At 43.8% G+C, this 21,133-nt stretch overlaps 2 protein-coding genes across 17 annotated transcripts in view; one reads left to right on the plus strand and one right to left on the minus strand.

The window, feature by feature from the left end:
* The window catches only part of AUTS2 (activator of transcription and developmental regulator AUTS2), a 1,102,353-nt gene that overhangs the window by 456,634 nt on the left and 624,586 nt on the right, over nt 1–21,133 (plus strand). For all 16 annotated transcript variants that reach the window (XM_087889442.1, XM_087889478.1, XM_087889448.1 and 13 more), the window contains one exon: nt 379–480. In XM_087889442.1, the coding sequence (XP_087745568.1) occupies nt 379–480 (102 nt within the window). The remainder of the gene's footprint in view (nt 1–378; nt 481–21,133) is intronic.
* Nucleotides 268–21,083, minus strand: LOC132712279 (uncharacterized). The gene is made up of 5 exons (XM_087882205.1): nt 21,053–21,083; nt 13,225–13,308; nt 6,106–6,194; nt 5,403–5,539; nt 268–541 (listed from the first exon to the last, which is right to left on the minus strand). Exons 1-5 carry the CDS (start codon nt 21,081–21,083, stop codon nt 532–534), a joined length of 351 nt encoding a protein of 116 aa, XP_087738331.1. The 3' UTR covers nt 268–531.

The raw sequence follows: 21,133 nt of genomic DNA on the forward strand, positions 1-21,133 counted from the left end.
AGGGATGCTGAGGCCACTTGGAGGTTTATCTGTGCCTTCAGGGTCACCTGAATAGTGCAAATGGTTTTGGAATCACAGGTATCTCAGACGGAGTGGATAGATTTGAGTCTGCCACGTAACCTTCCCTTCACCCCCAAATTATGCTCAAATTGCTGGGTAATAGTTTATCATTATTAAAGTTGAAAGAAAAGTTTCAATTAACATCTCTGAATGGATGCTATTTCGCCTTTTGCCTTAGGCAACAAAATTTACTGGGTCCAAACCAAGAGACGGTTTGATAGCGCGACCATTGTGCTTTATTGCCAGGCTAGAAGGGATGCCTTTAAATGTCTTTCTTAGACAGACTGTAAACTTTTATTTCTTACTTTTGTTCTGCAGCTTAATCCAGGCCAAAACAGCTGCCGAGACAGTGACAGTGAAAGTGCAAGCGGAGAATCAAAAGGCTTTCATCGGAGCAGCTCGAGAGAGAGACTCAGCGACGTAAGTGTGACTTTTGGAGTGTACTGGGTTAGATACTTCTTAGATGGACACTTAAACCAGTCTGGGGAAAAAAAAAACACTATGAGACAAAGACGTCTGTTTTTGCTCCAGGCGTTAATGAGTCAACCTCAAGAGTTATTTCCAGGGTATTTTTGCAAACCGGTAAATTTAACATGGTGCTAATCTACCCAAAACTATGATGCTTTAAAGCAGGGGGTCTCCAACCTTGGCAACTTTAAGACTTGTGGACTTCAACTCCCAGATTTCCTCAGCCAGCTGGGAGTTGAAGTTCACATGTCTTAAAGTTGCCAAGGTTGGAGACCCCCTGCTTTAAAGGGAACATTGTGGGATGTTGATTGATGGACATGATGAACTGAAACATTCAGGAAGAAGTGTCCATAGTCACCTGGATGGGAGACTCCAAAAATAAATGAGATACAGGTGGTCCTCAACCTACGACCATTAATTTAGGGACCATTATAAATTCCAACGATGCTGAAAAAAGTGACTTACGACTGGTCTTCAAACTTACCTGGCATGGTTTCCCTGGGGTCATGTGATCACAATTTGGTGTGTGGCAACCAACTTACACTAACAACAATTGCAACATCCAGCAGTCATGTGGTTGCCATTTGAGATCTTCCCAGAAAGCTTCTGACAAGCAAAGTCAATGGGGAAGCCACCAGGGAAAGTCATAAGTTGTTGTCACATGATGTCTTGCTTAAGCACACCACTTAATAACAAATTTCCCGGTCCCAATTGGTTGTAAGTTGAGGACCATGTGTATATTCATTTGGGAGGAGGCAATCTATGTGGGACATGGTGACTCAATGGCTAAGACGCTGAGCTTGTCGATTGAAAGGTCGGCAGTTCAGCAATTCGAATCCCTAGTGCCGCGTAACGGTGTGAGCTCCCATTACTTGTCCCAGTTTCTGCCAACCTAGCAGTTTGAAAGCACATAAAAAATGCAAGTAGAAAAATAGGGACCACCTTTGGTGGGAAGGTAACAGCGTTCTATGCGCCTTTGGCATTTAGTCATGCTGGCCACATGACCACGGAGACATCTTTGGTCAGCGCTGGCTCTTCGGCTTTGAAATGGAGATGAGCCTTAGAGTCATGAATGACTAGCACATATGTGCGAGGGGAACCTTTACTTTAATCTATGAATGTTTATCAGCCATGAGAACTAAATGTTGGATATTTATTTATTTATTTATTTATTTTATTAGATTTCTATACCGCCCTACTCCCGAAGGACTCAGGGCGGTGCACAGCCAAACAATAAAAACACATACAATACAAAATTTAAAAATAGAATAAAATCAAATTAAATAATTTTGGCCCCGACAAATTTAAAACCCCAAACTTTTAAAACCAATTTAAAATTGAATATATAAAATACTAAAAGATATTTAAAATTTTAAAAATCTTTTATAAAAGAGGGGGAAAATTAGGCCAGGCCGGCCTGGTGAAATAGTAAGGTCTTTAAGGCGCGGTGGAAGGTGCGCAGATCCGGGATCCTCCGTATCTCTGGGGGGAGCTCGTTCCAGATAGTAGGTGCCCCCACAGAGAAGGCTCTCCCCCTGGGGGCCGCCAGTCGGCATTGTTTGGCTGACGGCACCCGGAGGAGCCCCTCTCTATGGGAGCGTACCGGCCGGTGGGAGGCTATTGGTGGTAGTAGGCGGTCCCGCAAGTACCCGGGTCCTAAGCCATGGAGCGCTTTAAAGGTGGTAACCAGAACCTTGAAGCGCACCCGGAAGACCACCGGGAGCCAGTGCAGCTCGTGCAAGAGGGGTGTTACATGGGAACGCCATGTCGCTCCCATTACCACCCGCGCGGCCGCACTCTGCGCCAGTTGGAGCCTCCGGGTGCTCCTCAAGGGGAGCCCCATGTAGAGAGCGTTGCAATAGTCCAGGCGGGAGGTGACAAGGGCATGAGTGACCGTGCATAACGAGTCCCGATCCAGAAAGGGACGCAACTGGCGAATCAGGCGAACCTGATGAAAAATCCTCCCGGTCACGGCCGTCAAGTGCTCTTCTAAAGACAGCCGTGAATCCAGGAGGACGCCCAAGTTGCGAGCCCTCTCCGTGGGGGCCAATGATTCACCCCCAATAGTCAGTGATGGCGTCAACTGACTATAACGGGACGTCAGAAACCACAGCCACTCAGTCTTGGATGGGTTGAGCCTGAGCCTGTTCCTCCCCATCCAGATCCGTACGGCCTCCAGGCACCGGGACATCACTTCAAGGGCATCGTTGGGGTGATCCGGGGTGGAGATGTACAGCTGGGTGTCATCAGCGTACTGATAGTACTCCACCCCGAAACCACGGATGATCTCGCCCAGCGGCTTCACATAAATGTTGAACAGGAGAGGCGAGAGGACCGACCCTTGCGGCACCCCACATATGAAGGGCCTCGGGGTTGACCTCTGTCCCCCTGTCAACACAGACTGCGACCGGTCAGAGAGAAAGGAGGAGAACCACCGCAACACAGTGCCTCCCACCCCCAACTCTTCCAACCAGTGCAGCATGATACCATGGTCGATGGTATCAAAAGCCGCTGAGAGATCTAACAGGACCAGGACAGAGGAGCACCCCCTGTCCCGAGCCCTCCAGAGATCATCAACCAACGCGACCAATGCCGTTTCCGTGCTGTACCCGGGCCTGAAGCCCGACTGGAACGGATCCAGATACGTCGTTTCATCCAGGTGCTGGGGGAGCTGTTGCGCGACCACACTCTCAACAACCTTCGCAACAAAGCGAAGGTTGGAGACCGGACGATAATTTACCAACATTGCCGGGTCCAGGGAAAGCTTCTTGAGGAGAGGCCTCACCACCGCCTCTTTCAAGGCGGCGGGAAAGTCACCCTCACTCAGCGAAGCGTTTATAATCCCCTGGAGCCAGCCTCGTGTCACTTCCCGGGAAGCCAGTACTAACCAGGAAGGACACGGGTCCAATAAACAAGGATATAATGCAAGCTGCCATTGAAAATCAGTTATAGATGACCAACACTGGTGAGATGCAGCCTTGTAGTGTATCTTCTTGGTGAGACAATATTGGTTTGATTAGAACAGGATGAAGCGCAGTGGTAACTCGTTACTCATTGTTAATTGGTTCCAGGAGGTGCAATGAGAATCAAAAACGATGAGTACCAAACAAATTTTTCCCATAAGGAATAATGTAGTGAGTCACAAGACAGCTGACACCGACACATTCGAGCCTGTGTGTTGAATATCAACAAATAATGAATACCGGAACAAAATGCATGTTTTGAATACCAAATTGGATGAGTTTCAAAGCAGTTGAGTACCAAGGTATCACTGTATGTTGGATAGACGAACCTTTGTGACCCAGTGGGAGCCTTCTCCTCTTTTTCATGGTATGTTCCTCAGAAATTGTTAATGTGCGAGAGCAAAGAAACTACATCCTCTTAATTTTAGCAATTGGTTAAGAGGATTGAGTCCTGCCCTGGGGCCAATAAGAATGCAGCCAACTGGTGTTTGCAAGAATGAAGTTATGGAAATATCCACGGAGCCCAAGGTCTTTTTAAAAACATGTGTCAGGTGAGGTACCAGTGATAAGTTGGGAAAAAAAACAGTGTTTCTTTTCAGACAAAATTGAAAATAAAAAGCAAGTGTCTGGGTAAATGTTGGCTTGGCCCCAATCTCAATGTGAGAGTTTGGAAAAACAAAGTTGTAAGACTAGCATTAAAATCACAATAATTGATAGCCTTGGGATAGATATGGCGTGAATACTTGCAATCCATACTCACAAAGGGACAATGTCATCTGTTGGAGCGGTTGGCAGTACTTTCTGCTAATAATAATCACATGCCTGCTTTGCTAACATCACGGAAATTTAAATCTGCTTTTCTCCGAATTCCCGAGATCTCTGGCTCACTAGTAACATTGACGGAGAGACTTAACAAGCCTTTATGATGAGATACATATCTTGCTAGCCAAGCTAAAACAACATGTTTTCCTCTTGCTGAAGTACAGATTGTCTTAATTTTTTTAAAAAGGAAAAATTAGTTCTGAGCTACGATTTTAAATTTGGTGCTTATTATAACAATAGCCTACCTCTTGCATGGATATCATTTTTCTCTGCTGCTTATCTAGGAAGGAGGGTGGGTACAAGACACAATGTGTTATGGTCTCATTATTGGGAATATGAGCCACGGTGGCTCAGTGGTTAGAGTGCAGTACTGCAGGCTACTTCTGCTGACTGCCGACTGCCAGCAGTCAGTAGTTCAAGTCTCACCAGCTCAAGGCTGACTCAGCCTTCCATCCTTCCGAGGTCAGTAAAATGAGGACCCAGATTGTTGGGGGCAATATGCTGATTCTGTAAGCCGCTTAGAGAGGGTTGTAAAGCACTATGAAGCGGTATATAAGTCTAAGTGCTATTAAGAGAAAGGATGAAGTTAGTTATTCTCTGGGTTGGAAACATTAGTGGTGACTCAATGGCTAAGACGCTGAGCTTGTCGATTGAAAGGTCGGCAGTTCAGTGGCTCGAATCCCTAGTGCCGCATAACGGGGTGAGCTCCCGTTACTTGTCCCAGCTTCTGCCAACATAGCAGTTCAAAAGCACATAAAAAATGCAAGTAGAAAAATAGGGACCCCCTTTGGTGGGAAGGTAACAGCGTTCTGTGCGCCTTTGGCATTTAGTCATGCCAGCCACATGACCACGGAGACATCTTCGGACAGTGCTGGCTCTTCGGCTTTGAAACAGAGATGAGCACTGCCCCCTAGAGTCAGGAACGACTAGCACATATGTGTGAGGGGAACCTTTACTTTTACCTTTTACTTGGTTAATAACTTTCCTAGTTCTTATAGTAAAAAATACTCACTGAGCATTCAGCACAACTTTCATTTATTCCCAGAAAGGCATTTAGTTTTTTAGTTAAGGCCAGCAAAAGCCTCTCACCTAGGTTCAGCTCCTGGTCCCTCTGATGAAATGAACCTGAGCTGGCATGACTGGAGAAGGTTTTCCTGGAGTCTGCCCAACAGTCTGACTTGATGTCTCATGTCAGTTTTAATCATAGTCTTGGAAAAGGGTTGGGCCTGAATTTAAAAGACAACACAGGAAGACACAGGAATTAGCCTGGCAAACAAAGCAAGAGAGAGATGTAGGGAAAAGAAATTAAGGATGCTGGTAAATCCTGAGAAACTGAAATGAAAGTGCCAATTTGTTTAATCAATTTTTATTTTTCTATAAATAACCTTTTAATTCACCTCAGTAACATTTCTCAGGCTGCAAAGAAAATACTATCTCAGGCTTCCTTTCCTTTCCTTTCCTTTCCTTTCCTTTCCTCCTCCCCTCCACTCCCCTCCCCCTCCCCTCCTCCAATCCCCTCTCTTCCCCTTCAATCCCCTCTCCTCCTCTCCCCTCCTCTCCTCCAATCCCCTCCCTTCTCCTCTCCCCTCTTCCCCTCCAATCCCCCCTCCCCTCCCCACCCACCCCACCCTCCTTCTCCCTTCAATCCCCTCCCCCTTCCCTTCTTCTCCTCCAATCCCCCCTCCCCTCCCCACCCACCCCACCCTCCTTCTCCCTTCAATCCCCTCCCCCTTCCCTTCTTCTCCTCCAATCCCCCCTCCCCTTCCCTCTCCCCTCCTCTCCTCTTCCTTACCTTCACCTTCACATTTCCTTCATGTTTTCTCCACCTTTTCTCCACCTTTTTTCCCTTTTCTGAAGCAGAAGTCGGCCATCTTAAAATTGCTAAGGTTGAAAAACACAGATCAGGACTGAGCTTCCCTTTATCAGATAACCTGCTAACAATTCTCTTTGAGAGTTCATGTCTATCCTCCTTCCATTATTTTCCCAGTGTCCCTAAAATGTCACACATATCTAGCCCTAAACCATATGGAGTTGAGTATTCACCTACATAGAAATACAACTTATAAAATGGATAGATGGATGGATGAATTATTAATTAATCAATGATTACAGCGATTAGGGACATCACTGTGATTACAGTGAGAAGGATAGGAACATCTTCCACAGCTCTGCTTTTCTGGCAGTGGCTTAACCTACACAGTGGTTTTCCCCAGGCAATGAAATTTTCTCAGATGGGCAGAGAATTATCTTTCATGGCATTTGTGCTTTTAACCAGCACTATATAATGAGACACTGAGAGGTTAAAGTGTGATACAAAGAGGAACATAGACTGATAATAGCATGTTAGCGGAGGTGACTTTAACACAGTGAAAATATGTTACTGGTGGCAAGTACAGTCAGTGGACATATTTGGAGCAGATTGTGATTGTAGTAGCCATTGTAGATATCCAACCTTCCTAAGGGTGGCAGGTAAATTTTGGCATTAAATCTCTATCCCAGCTCTAAAGGAGACATCAGCTGTTGGCTGGCTAAGTGAGAAGGATCTTGGTGTCCTAGTGGACAACCATTTAAATATGAGCCAGCAGTGTGCAGCAGCTGCCAAAAAAGCCAACAGTTCTAGGCTGCATAAACAGAGGGATAGAATCAAGATTACATGAAGTGTTAATACCACTTTATAATGCCTTGGTAAGGCCACATTTGGAATACTGCATCCAGTTTTGGTTGCCATAATGTATAAAAGATGTGGAGTCTCTAGAAAGAGTGCAGAGAAGAGCAACCAAGATGATGAGGGGACTGGAGGCTCAAACATATGAAAAACGGTTGCAGGAACTGGGTATGTCTAGTTTAAAGGAAAAGAAGGACTAGGGGAGACATGATAGCAGTGTTCCAATATCTCAGGGGCTGCCACAAAGAAGAGGGAGTCAAGCTATTCTCCAAAGCACCTGAGGGCAGGACAAGAAGCAATGGGTGGAAACTAATCAAGGAGAGAAGCAACCTAGAACTAAGGAGAAATTTCCTGACAGTTAGAACATTTAATCAGTGGAACAACTTGCCTCCAGAAGTTATGAGTGCTTCAATACTGGAAATTTTAAAGAAGATGTTGGATAACCATTTGTCTGAAGTGGGGTAGGGTTTCCTGCCTAAGCAGGGGGTTGGACTAAAAGACCTCCAAAGTCCCTTCCAACTCTGTTATTCTAAGTGGCACAAACCCAGGTTAGATGTAGTCCTGGAGTTATGATCACAGTTGGGACCAGAATTTTCATTGCCCTTATTAAGTGAGTCACGCCCAACTTTGCAACCTTTTTTGCCGTGGTTGTGTTCTGCCCCAGCTATGGACCTCAAAGAACGCAGCACACACAAAGTCTGTACAAACCTTAGTTTACTAAATTAAATCAGTCTTTTTAAAACAAAGGCTATTAATTAACTTTCTTAACAGCCTACAAGAATCCAAAGAATAAATAATCGTAATCTTACTATGGTTGGCAGAAAGCCCAGAAGCAATTTGCAGGAAACTGATAAGAGAACTAAGATCCAGACGCAAAAGAGAGTGAACATAGTTGTTCCCTGCAAATTGCTTCAGTCGTTGTCCTTCCTTAAATAGGCTAAGGGAGTGGCCAATTAGCCCCAAGCCTTACTCTCGAGGAGACCTCCTCCTGAGGAGCCACTCCTGCCTTTTGGCAGCTCTGTGCGCCCGTGCATTGAGAAGAGGCTCCTCCTCTTCTTCCTCTTCACTTAAAGGAGCTTCTGGAGGTTCTGAAGGCCCTGGCTGAATCCCCGCCTCTGGCACCACATCTTCTCCAGCCTCCTCATTGTCTGACTCGAGTGCCAGCTGCCCAGGCTGCTGGCGCAGCACCACACCAGCCTTCTCGCTGTCGGAATCAGCTACTAGCTTCACAGGCTGCTGACAGGCCACAACAGGTTGTTAAATGAATCACCACACTTGTCAAGTGAATCATGCAGCTGTTAAGCAAATCCAGTTTCCCCCATTGACTTTGCATGTGGCAGTCACATGACCCCAGGGTGGTACAACCATTGTAAACAAGTGCTAGTTGCCAAGCACCTGAATTTTGTTCAGGTGACCATGGGGATGCTACAACTGTCGTAAGTATGAAGACCAGCCTTTTTTGATGCTGTTGCATTCATTGTCACTAATGAATGGTTATAAATTGAGGACTACCTTGTATATTCAGTTATGAGTTACGAGCATTAAAACTAGCCTCCATTCAGAAAACGGGTTGCAGCTCTTACCAAAGATGGATTTGATTTTGATGGATTTTGTACTTTGGAAAAAATGCAGAGAAGAACAACTAAGATGATTAAAGGCCTGGAGACTAAAACATATGAAGAACGGTTGCTGGATTTGGGTACGGCCAGTCTAGAGAAGAGAAGGACCAGGGGTGGACATGATAGCAGTAATCCAGTATTTGAGGGCCTGCCACAGAGAAGAGGGAGGCAACTTATTTTCCAAAACACCAGAAGAGAAGACAAGAAACAATGGATGGAAACTAATCAAGGAGAGAAGCAACCTGGAATTAAGGAGAAACTTCCTAACAGTGAGGACAATTAACCAGTGGAACAGCTTGTCTTCAGACATTGTGGGTGCTTCATCACTGGAGGTTTTTAAGAGACTGGACAGCCACTTGTCTGAAATGGTATAGGATCTCCTGCTTGAGCAGAGGGCTGGACTAGAAGACCTCCGAAGTCCCTTCCAGCTCAGTTCTGATTCTGATTTCTGATCTCCCATCCTTCTGCCTGCAGCACTCGCGGAGAGAGGTTGATAGAGGGAAAGGGAAGGAGAGGCATTCTCAGAAATAAATGTATTTCTAAACTTATCTTGTGGTAGACTAAGGCCAATTAATTAGCCAACAGCACTTGGCATTGAGGGGATGAGTCCATGCAGAGTACCTTGGCCCTTTGCTTTGCTTTTCTTATTCTCTCTCAACCTCCAGCTCCCCGCTTGCTATATTTCCGTTTGTGTTGCTTTTGTGGGACTGACAACTTGTTTTCTGCTTTCTGGATAAGACTGCCCTAGGGCTCAGAAGATGTTGGAGCTGTCAGTTCTCTCCCCCTCCATCCTTATGTAAAGCAGAGAGCACTGTCACCAAGTTCGTCTCATCAAAACCTTGCCTGCAGTGGAATTCATTCACTTGAGACTTTGCTTGGAGGCAAGATGGCTGCTCCTTTTGTTTCCTTCATCCAGGAATTCAGTTCCACCCAACTTTGCCTTCCCTTTCCCTCAGAATTACTTGTATTTTCATGCACTTCTCCTGGAGCTTCGTCTCCTCCCCCATTCCACTCTTCTTTTTTAAAGCTTCTTCTTCTTTTTTTTTTTAAAAGGCTTTATTTATAGATACACATCAGTTCTCAAATATTCTAGTATATTATGGAATTTGCTAATGGAGTAGTGGAAAATGGCTGCTGGAGGTAATGAAATATGGAAAATGCCACAGGATATTGCAATGGGATACCAAAATTTTATGGCTGGCATTATATTAAGTAGTAGATTATTTAATCACACTCTATCTAGTAATGGGAGGCATGCATGGGACACTAAGCTAAAACCAAATAAACCACATTATATCTTAGCATAACATGTGAACTCTGCTTTTAGTGCTACATTAGAATTACATTACTTCTTAATGCTCAGAGAAGGAAATCCTGTGGAGAGTAAAAATAGATAGGAGCTATTCACTTTTGGTTTGGTCATCTATTTGGATCATCCGTGGAGAAAGAATGAAAATCTGATTGTGATGGAACCTAAAAGTACTTTTTCAAAAGGCAACTTGGCTTTCTTTGTTTTTTCCTTGGAGACGTTTCGCTTCTCATCCAAGAAGCTTCTCCTTCGGAACTGAGGAAGCTTTTTTTTAAAAAAATTGATTTATATGCCGCCCTTCTCCGGAGACTCAGGGCAGCTTACAATGCGTTAAGCAATAGCCTTCATACTTTTGTATATTTATACAAAGTCAGCTTATTGCCCCCACAAACTGGGTCCTCATTTAACCTACCTTAGAAAGGATGGAAGGCTGAGTCAACCTTGAGCCTGGTAAGATTTGAACCTGCAGAAATTGCAGGCAGCTGTGTTAATTACAGGGTGCATTAAACCACATGTAAACCACTGTACTACCAAGGCTCCTTCTTGGGTGAGAAGCAAAAGGTCTTCAAGGAAAAACAAAAGAAAGTCCAGTTGCCTTTTGAAAAAAGTACCTTTGGGACAACCATGACCTGGCTGACTTGAGAATCTCCATACATGATTGTGGTGGAATGTAGTCTGGATTCCCAGCAGGGAGGGGCTGCATTCCAGAGACCCAAGAAACAGTGAAGTGCAGACAGTTTGACTGGAAGGAAGAGAGCTAAGACCAGTCCTCCTTAGATGTTATAAGAGAATTATCTGTAGTGATGCAAGTAATTGCTTTAGTTTGGCAAGATTTCTGTCTGTAGGTGAGGAACAATAAGGAAAGTGCTTAGAAGTAACTGCATATCTTTCTTTCTTTTTTCTGTTTTGGATCTGGGGCTAATGAAAAAAACATTATTAAATATACATGGCCAAAATATTGACCTTGTATTTGAAAGCAGTCCTTTGCTATATAGAGGCTAAGGTGTTGGACATGGACTGTGGGGATTCAGATTTAAATCTAGATTCAGCTATATAGAGAGGTATCTACAGCAGTGGTGGGTTGCTCCCGGTTCTGTCCGGTTCTATAGAACCGGTAGTAAAACCGGCGGGAGGCGCATGCAGATTCCCACTGCGAAAGTAAAGTAAAGTATGTGGAACCCACCCCTGATCTACAGGTATGGTAAAAGATGTCATCTACAATGGTGTGGTCGAAGCCTCGGTGTGTGATGCTCATAAAAAATACATTTATTATTTATTTGTTGTACATATAAATAATAAATCATATTATTCATTAAATAAATAAATAAATAATAGATGCATTTATTATTTATCTATTAAATTTATTTGCTGCCCATCTCGCTATCCAAAGCCAATGGGTAGCTTACAAAAGTAATAAAAATAGCAAATACAAGAACAATTAGAATTACAGAGGACTCAAATTAGACTAAAAAGCCAGGTAGTCCTTTCCCTGTCACTCCACCAAGCACCTCCAGCGTAAAGCATCTCCATCAGGGTCCCATCTCAACTGTCAGAGGCAAGTCTTAAGGTTCCTTTGGAAAACCAAAAGTTTGGGGGTAGACCTCTCCTCCAGCAAGGTGTTCCAAAGAAGAGCGGGAAAGGCTCTTCTCTTAGACCCTGCTGGCTGAAATTCCTAGGCCCTTTCTGCTGGAGCAAGTGGGGCAGGGCAATCCCATTGGAACACAATGGTTCCTCAGAAATTCTGGACCCATAACTTAAAGGGCTTTAATAGTGATAGCCAATACCTTCAATTGTGCCCAGAAGCAGATAAAAGTGGGGTTCCATGTACCACGCTAGGGTTGCACCATTGCAGCCACAGTCTTGGCTTTTGACATGCTTCTGCAGATACTTGTGGAGTAACAGAAGTTCCTGGGATGTTGTGAGGTTATCAACTCTCTCTGAGCCTGGCTTATGACCTATCCTGAGCTTGGCCAAGGAAAGTGGGATATAAATCTAATGACCAGGGGTGGGCTGCTGGGGGTTCGCAGGGGTTCGGGAGAACCTCTAACTAAGATTCTGTGCAGTTTGAAGAACCCCCAAATCCCACTCTTGGCTGGCTCCACCTACCCCGCCCCGCCCCGCCCCTCCCTTCTGAGGAGTCCCCACACGGCCTGTTTTGGATGTAGGTATGTGCAGGGCATGCATGGAGACTCGAGGAGAGTGAAAAACGGACCTACCAGAAGTTTGGGAAGGCTGGAAACAGGATCATTTCCGGCCTCCAGAGGGCCTCCAGAGCCTGAGGAGGCCGTTTTCGCCCTCCCAGAGGCTCGAGGAAAGCCCCCAGAGCCCAGGGAGGGCAAAACAACCCCCCCCCAAGGTGTAGGAGGCCAACTAGGCCACACCCACCATAGCCACGGCCACCCCAGCAACCGGGCAGAGAAGCCCTTGCTAAAATATTTGAAGCCCACCCCTGCTAATGACTAACAACGAACCTAAATGTCATGTTAAGCTTTAGAAGATATTGTCTTGTTTTACGGGGAAGGCAATTGCCTTTTATAATATTCCTTAGCTTCTTAGCTTCCAGAAGGGTATCTCCAAGAGCTAAGATCAGCACGGAGGTGAATTTCCATTTGCTGTCCCTCTTAGGGATAATTTCTTGCAGACTGTACTGTGGGCAGGATTCACGTTCTGCCTGTGATATCCCCCCTTTTTAAATCTTTTTGACACTCTTCACTCTCATTTCTAAAGCAGCAGGTTGCATGGACTGAACAGGTATCTCGCATCAGGGAGCTGAAGTGAATGATTGTTGAGAGAATCACAAAGCAATCCAAGTTCCTGTATGGAACTAGGCTGAAAGATGCTTCGCCGTAGGGCTCCATATTGTTAAACCCCGATGGAAAACTTTTTTTGGCATGGCAGTTTTCCTAGCAACAATGCATAAGTGTCCTTTGGTTAACTATTCTCTTCTTTGGGGGTTTTCTGAACTCAGATTTCCTGGAGGTGTCCCATACAAGAATTCACCAACTCTGGCTCTATTTATGGCGGGAGTTAGCTTTTTTTCAAAGCCAGGTTCAGAGAGGAGAGGTAGGGAAGGGTATGGATTTAAGGGCATTGATTAGAAGTTGCTGTTCTTGTGCTGAGAGCAGCAAAGCACTTCCAGGTTGAAAGATTAACCGGTGAAATCACAGTTGCCCAGGGGATGCCTAGTTGGGTGTGTGTGTGTGTCTTTTCATGTCCCCATTAGGTTGCCCACCAAAGGGGTACCCATTTATCTACTCACAGTCACCTGCTTTTGAACTGCTGGGCCAGCAGGAGCTGCAGCGAGTGACAGGAACTCACCCCGATACAGGGCAGCAACCAGGTCTTGAACGTGAGCCAGCCAATCATCAGCTCGGCGTCCTAACTCTGTGAACCACTGCACTCCTGTTGAGTAGATAATTAAAGGGGCTTGAGAACCTGATTTATGTACTAAGTCACATATCTAACTCAGTACTGTTAGCATCAATTAACAGTTGCTCTGTAGAAATTAATACCTGGATTCCCTCCACCCCCCGCCCCCACTAGCCCTAGTCAAGAATATCAGGGATTAACTTTTTCCTCCTTTTTTGCATACATTGTATTGCATTGTTGGAGTACGATTTGAACTGGGGTGGGTTCTATTTACCTTTATTACCAGTTCGTAGCGGGGCCGCACGTGCGCGCTCGCTTCGCTCGCACATGCACACACTCTTCTGCACAAGCGCAGAAGCATTTTGATGATGTCACAGTCAGTGGGCGGAGCCTTCTTCTAGTTTTACTACAGGTTCTATGGAACCGGAGCGAACCGGGGGCAACCCATCACTGATTTGAATGCCTCTTCAAATGACAGTGAGACCACTACACCCCCAGCAGATAGAAGCAGAAAGAAATATATTGCCAGATATACTGTACAGTAGTGGCCAAAATTGTGGAAACCTTTTGGGAAAAGTGTATTTTTGAGGTTTGATAGCTAATAACACCACTTTTTTTTTTTTTTTTTTTTTGAGTTTCAAGATACTCATATTCCACTGCTGGAATTTACTTTTGATAAATACAAAAAATGTTTAAATTTTGCAAAAAAATGTGACAAAACAGACTTGAAAGTATATTAGATGTGAAACTGATCCAGATCAAAAATAGCCTGTCTAAATTATGGGTGTCTGAACTTTTGGTTTGCTGGGGTCGCATTGAGTGAAGAGGAATTGTCTTCACTCGATTGCAGAGTATGGGTGATATGTAGTATGTAGTCAAAATAACATTCCTTTCTCAGAGAGTCAAGGATGTTTTGCCTCAAAACCCTGGAGGTGTCTCCAATTTGTACAGTGGTTGAGGCGTATATACAGTATAATATAGTCAATGTATAAATCTATGTAGCATTACTAGCTATCCAGGTCTACATGCAGCCTGTGGGCTGCGGGTTAGACACACCTCATCTAAGCAGAGCAGTGCGCTATTATCTTGAAGGCTGCATTTTTAGAACAGATATTTAAAGAATAAAAGATGAGATTCAGCCATCAGATTCAGTCATGCAAATTTAGCAGGCCTGAATAGTTACCTGAATTATATGGGTGGGATAGGTAAGGGAAATAAAAAGAACCAATTGATCAGCAAAATCTAAAACACTCAGTTGGAGACTGACCTGGATTTTATAAACAGTATATTGTTGGCAAGAAAACAACCAAGTTCAGAGAGCACCAAGGACCCCTCATGTCAACCCTGAGCTACAAATATCCTCTTTTATTAGTAACACCAGGAGTGTATGCTAAGAGGTTATAATACCAGTAATTTAATACCAGCAGGGTCATTGAAGTCCTGAAAGTAGGCACCTATCTCAGACCGCAGCAATATAGGGAAGGTGCTGAAAGTAGATGATTACTTCAGTGAAAATGGCAAAGCCTCATTTCATACTGAGCACAAGAAGGCAATGGTGAAACACTCCTGAATTGAACCAAGAAGACTACAAGGACATACAAGATACAGTGATTGATAATATAGTGTCATAAAATGGTCCCCTCCAGTTGGGTGTCGTTCAAGATGCTACTGAGAAAGAGCTCAGAATCTTTCAGAGAACTAATGGTGTTTATGACATGTCTAGATTAAAGCCTTTGGGATGTCTAGTTGCTGAAGATGCCATGCAAGAAAAGAAAACCTGAAGACTCAAAGACTGAATAACAGCAGGAAGATAGAATATAACAAGCTTGAAGATAGGAACGCTCAACACAATGACAAATGACTTTGCTACATATTGACATGTTAGACATCAGTGAATTGAAGTGGACTGGAATTGGAGGTTCATAGTCAGAAGATCACACTGTTTTATTACTCAAAACATGATAGTGTGTGGGGGGGGGGAATATCTTGCAATTATTTTTCTCCTACTGAAGGGTCAGTTCCAGTCAGTAGCAATGGCGAGGAGAGAACATCCTGGAGACCTCTGCTTTGTAGGACTCTGTCCTCTCTACAATAGAATAGAATAACAGAGTTGGAAGGGACCTTGGAGGTCTTCTAGTCCAACCCCCTGCTTAGGCAGGAAACCCTACCCCATTTCAGACAAATGGTTATCCAACATCTTCTTAAAAACGTCCAGCGTTGGAGCATTCACAACTTTGGGAGGCAAGTTGCTACACTGATTAATTGTTCTTACTGTCAGGAAATTTCTCCTTAGTTCTAGGTTGTTTCTCTCCTTGATTAGTTTCCATCCATTGCTTCTTGTCCTGCCCTCAGGTGCTTTGGAGAATAGCTTGACTCCCTCTTCTTTGTGGCAGCCCCTGAGATATTGGAACACTGCTATCATGTCTTCTCTAGTCCTTCTTTTCATTAAACTAAACATACCCAGTTCCTGCAACTGTTTTTCATATGTTTTAGCCTCCAGTCCCCTAATCATCTTGGTTGCCATTCTCTGCACTCTTTCTTGAGTCTCAACATCTTTTTTACATCGTGGTGACCAAAACTGAATGCAGTATTCCAAGTGTGGCCTTACCAAGGCATTATAAAGTGGTATTAACACTTCATGTGATCTTGATTCTGTCCCTCTGTTTATGCAGCCTAGAACTGTGTTGGCTTTTCACTACAGTTCACTTTAACATTCAACTGCTTGGAGGAGGACATCCGTTAAGAAAGGGTTTGGTGTCATCAATACGCAAATGATACCCAGCTTTTACTTATCTTGGGTTGAACAGGAAGCCTATGAAAGTACTGATCCAGTGGTTAGAAGCTCTCAGGATCTGGATGACGAAGAACAAAATTTCATTCTTCAAAATAAAATGGTTTTGGTGTTGTGGGCTTAAGCATTCTAGGACAATTCCATCACCAAATTCCGCCATTCAGAAGTGGTCCAGAGCTTGAGACATTATTGTGTAACTTCTAATTCCTGTTTCAGAAGGAGGTGACAAATATGGATAAAAGAGCTCTTGTGCTATTATATCTTTTGTGTCAATTGTGAACTTTAGTGGACTGTCAAACTTGCTCACAGTCACTCATGGTTGAGTTACTTCTGTTTTTTTCGATGAACGAAAAATGGCTTACTTGGGGTTGTCCACGCAAAACACTTGGAAACTGTAGCTGGTACAAAATGTGGCAGCCGAGGAACAATGTGTGTATTGCAGTGAGTGTATTGCACATCCCTCTGTGAGGATTCTAAATTGGATGGATAGATGGATAGGAGGTGGGAGAGGGAGAGGAAGAGGGAGAGAGAGAGAGAAAGAGAATAGTGAGATGACATTGCTGCTTCAGAATTTGCATTGGTTACTAATTTGGATTGAGGGTTATTATATTTGTTGACATTGTTTATCACCTAAAACTGGGAATGGTTGACATATGAGCATCATAAACAAACAAATGATGATCCAGGATGTGCTAGTTTTGTTTACAGTTCAAGCTGGGTTAAACTAAATCATTACTGATAAAGTGTATGGCAAGCTTGGGCTGAAAATGTAATCAATTATGAATTCAGTACTGAATGATGTCTGGATCTTTGCTTTTGGTGGAAGGATGGAAGCTCTCTTCACACTTCTTTTAAGACATGTCTTATTAAAGAACTCACCCAGATGTTATTTGTTTACTCTTTGTAGTTTCAGACCACCCATGAAGAGATATGCCATCACTTAAATCAAATTAGACGTGTGTGTGTGTGTGTGTGTGTGTGTGTGTGTGAGAGAGAGAGAGAGAGAGAGAGAGAGAGAGAGAGAGAGAGAGAGAGAGAGAGAGAGTTTCTTTCCATATGTGTGCATCTACTGATACAATGCAAATATTTAAAAGGGGAGTTGGAGAATATCCCAGTTGATAAAAGCAGCTATGCAGCACAAGGAATGACTGGAAAGCAACATCATCCGCAGAACTATTAAAATAACGAAAGCAGCATTGCAATGGCATGATGCATGTTCGGCTCTTTTGATGCATGCATGTGAGTCACAGCGCTTGTCTAAATTTTCATCATCTGCCCTCTTTTGAGCAAATGATCCTCTAGATGCATCCCATGGAAAAGTGGTAAAAGCAATAAAGCCCCTAGTCAATTAAGTGGTGCTACAAATGCTTGGGGAGATCAGGTAATCTCTGTATTATAAGTGCCAGGTGTGTTTCTCTGGAAGAGGTATTCTACAGATGGGGTGCCAACACCAAAAGCAGCTTCTTCTTCTCCTTCTCCTTCTCCTTCTCCTTCTCCTTCTCCTTCTCCTTCTCCTTCTCCTGCTTCTGCTTCTCCTCCTCCTCCTCCTCCTCCTCCTCCTCCTCCTCCTCCTCCTCCTCCTCCTCTTCCTCCTCCTCCTCCACTCTTCCTCTCCCCCTCCTCCACTTTTTCCTCCTCTTCCCATGACTAGGTAAGACCAGCTGAAGAGGGAATTTAGACGACATCTGTCTCTAGATGGAAAATATAGGGGGAAATAATCTAGCCCCAAGCTACCCTTTTAAATTAATACTTTCAGTTGAATTTTTAACAAGCCTGCATCAGATTGGGCTTGGAATGGCAAGATGTTGGATGTTGTGCATGCATTCATATATTTTAAAGCTTTCTATACTGTCAGTCCTAAGATCCTGGATAGTGTACAGTCTAAAAATAATATAAAAAGACATCTGATAGCATCAGGTACTAGTAATGAAATTCTTTATCCTGAAATTAGAATAGAATAATTCTCCAATTGTGGCTGTAGTGGAATGTAGTCTAGAGTCCCAGGAGGGAGAGGATGTTTCCAGTGGAGTTTGGAAAATTTGTAGGCAGGAAGAGAGCTAAGATCCCTATCAGTTCACAGAGTATATCTATATAGTTATGCAGCTAGTTCAGTGGTGGGTTTCAAAATTCTTTACTACCAGTTCTGTAGGTGTGGCTTGGTGGGCGTGGCTTGGATTGGTGGGCGTGGCTTGATGGGCATGGCATGGGGAGGATCTCCATTCCGTCCCAAATCCAGGGGAAGGTTACTGCAAAATCCCCATTTCCTCCTGATCAGCTGGGGGTTGGGAGGCAGAGAATAGATGGGGGTGGGGCCAGGCAGAATTTTTATTACCGCTTCTCCGAACTACTCAAAATTTCCGCTACCGGTTCTCCAGAACTGGTCAGAACCTGCTGAAACCCACCTCTGGCAAGATTCTATCTATAGGTGAAGAACAATATTAGTAATATTCATAAGGTTGATAAGAACAATAACAATAGTATTATCATTATTCTGTTGCTTTGCATGTATATCAAGTGCTTCTGCACTGGAGACAAATACCTTGTGTGTCTAATCACACTTGGCCAAATAATAGCAATAGCACTTAGACTTATATACTGCTTCACAGTGCTTTACAGCCCTCTCTAAGTGGTATACAGAGTCAGCCTATTGGCCCCAACAATCTGATTCCTCATTTTACTGATCTTGGAAGGATGGAAGTCTGAGTCAACCTTGAGCCTGGTGAGACTCGAACTGCTGAACTTTTTGAAAGTTTCTTTCAGTGGAACCCAACTCTGCCAAAAGCAACTAGCAGGACAATGATTGTAGAAGCTCTTGAAGCTCAGTGATGACCACCAACTACCTGTGGGCTTTTAGGTGCTGTTCAAATTGCTGGTTATCATCTATATAATCCTGGCATAGGAGCAGGACACATATGGGACTACCTGTCTCCAGTTGTTTCTGCTTACCCTGCCAGCACTGGGATGGTTGGCAAGATCCAAAGTCACTTTCATTGGGAAGTGTCTTCTTAATGGACTTAGGAATTGTGTCTTCTTTGATTTAGAACCTGCCTTATGGAACAGCATTCCCCCCACTCCCCAGAGATCTGTGTATTCCTGTTGGAAACACATTTTTTTTTCTAAACACATCAGGACTAGATTCAACACTCCATCTGCATTTAAAAGACACAAGCCACTCTTTTGAAGACAACAAAGTCCATATTATGGACAGAGAGGATCTTTTGTTTGAAAGAGGGCTCAAAGAGACCATTATGTCAAAATTGAACAGCCCTCTCTCAATAGATTGAGAGGGATACGACCAGGGATAGTGTTCACTTACCTTTGCTACCAGTGTGCAAATGTGAGCGCACGCGCCTTCCGTGCATGCACAGAGCATCAAAAACGTAGATAAATGGGATGCGATTATGTCCAGGCAGGTGGTTGGAGCCACCCGCAGCCGCCGCTACTGGTTTGCCCAAACCAGATAGAACTGGCTGAATACCACCACTGGATATGACATCATCTATCTCCAATCTACAATACAGTCCTTTCCACAGTTCCAAGAAGGCTCCGTACCCATTTGCACCACCTGAGGACACAGATAAACCTCCAGTGGCCTTAACAACATGCTAAAAGAATGCAAACGTCCAGCTATCTGCAAGGAGTATAAATCCTTCCGTTCCCCACCGTCAGAGCTGAAGAAGCTTCTCGGATGAGAAGCGAAACATCTTCAAAGAAAAAACAGAAAGTCCAGTTGTCTCTTGAAAAAAAAAAACACTTTTGAGACATTTTTTCTAAAAAGACTTTTAAATAATTTCTATTTGACCACTGCAATCCTCCATGTGCCGATTTAGTTATGAGATCAAGAAAGAGAATGGTGAGATTTCAGCCTTCTTAAATCAAAGGGAAGAACACAGGCAGAATCAGGCGGCTTCAGGCTGCATTTGTAACTTTGCGACGGCTCTGGAGGAAAGACCACAATTCACCACCTCCCTTGTCACTGATTTATTATGTGTAAGCAAAATATCACACACCTGTATAATTTATATGTGGCAGAACTTTAATCTGCAAGAGCTATGCTCTCTCACAAATCTATTTGTTCAGGGACATCATCTTTAGTGAAAAAAGGAATAAAGAGACTTTGAAGTTGAACTCAACTCAGGATGACTTCACAACCACATCCTTGTAGTCTGCTTTGCAGCAAATCAGAGATTGGTTTACCACAACCATGTTCCTGACGTTACGTTAAGCTTCCCCGCATAACCTACAACTTTGGGATTCTCTGGTATTATAGCAATAGCAATAGCACTTAGACTTAGATACCATTTTCATAGTGTTTTTAGAGCCCTTTCTAAGTGGTTTACAGAGTCAGCCTATTGCCCCCAACAATCTGGGTCCTGATTTTACCAACCTCGGAAGGATGGAAGACTGAGTCAACCTTGAGCCTGGTGGGATTTGAACTGCCGAACTGCAGCTAGCAGTCAGCTGAAGTTGCCTGCAGTGCTGCACTCTAACCACCTCGGCTCTTAAACAATACAATCTGTTGGACCCTGCTTTGCTTCTGAATCTAGAGAAAGACAGTCAGAGGCAGCCACATGGCGAGCCCTCAATTGTAAATGACAGACATTGGGCTAAGATTGGATGAATAGAATAAATTTATTGTCACTTTGAATGTACACTAATCGGCCTACATTAGAATGAAATTTGATTGCATACAGTTCTCAAAGGGGCACCACCTCCAATATGTACTGCATCAATTTGACAAAATAAATAAATAAATGCAAAATTGTGCCTATAGCCACATGTATTATATGACAGAGAGAAACAACACATTCTAGTCCGGATGTATAAACGTACACAGTGAGAAAAACAAATCTTGTGAGTTTACCAGACGGATGGCATAAGGAACAAAGCTGTTACAGAATCTGGAAGTCCTGCTAGAAATACTTGGAAATCTCCAAGTATCCTCCAAGATTGTTGATCAATTGTTTTTATCACAACTGAGCTTACCTTTGCCCTTGATTGGCTGCAAAAAGATCATGGCTTCATCAGAAAGAGGGAGGAAAAAATGGTTTGTTGATACAATGGGCA

The sequence above is a fragment of the Pantherophis guttatus genome, chromosome 1, assembly GCF_059756535.1.
Source record: "Pantherophis guttatus breed Tessera chromosome 1, ASM5975653v1, whole genome shotgun sequence".
NCBI lineage: Eukaryota > Metazoa > Chordata > Lepidosauria > Squamata > Colubridae > Pantherophis > Pantherophis guttatus.

Bases quoted from the DNA above. Each gene is read 5' to 3' on its own strand.
- LOC132712279 (XM_087882205.1), bottom strand. From the start codon at position 21,083: ATGATCTTTTTGCAGCCAATCAAGGGCAAAG. The intron at 13,309-21,052 runs GTAAGCTCAGTT...TCTACTCAACAG, and splicing joins GCAGCCAATCAAGGGCAAAG to GAGTGCAGTGGTTCACAGAG. The intron at 6,195-13,224 runs GTGAGTTCCTGT...TTTCAACCTTAG, and splicing joins GGTTGCTGCCCTGTATCGGG to CAATTTTAAGATGGCCGACT.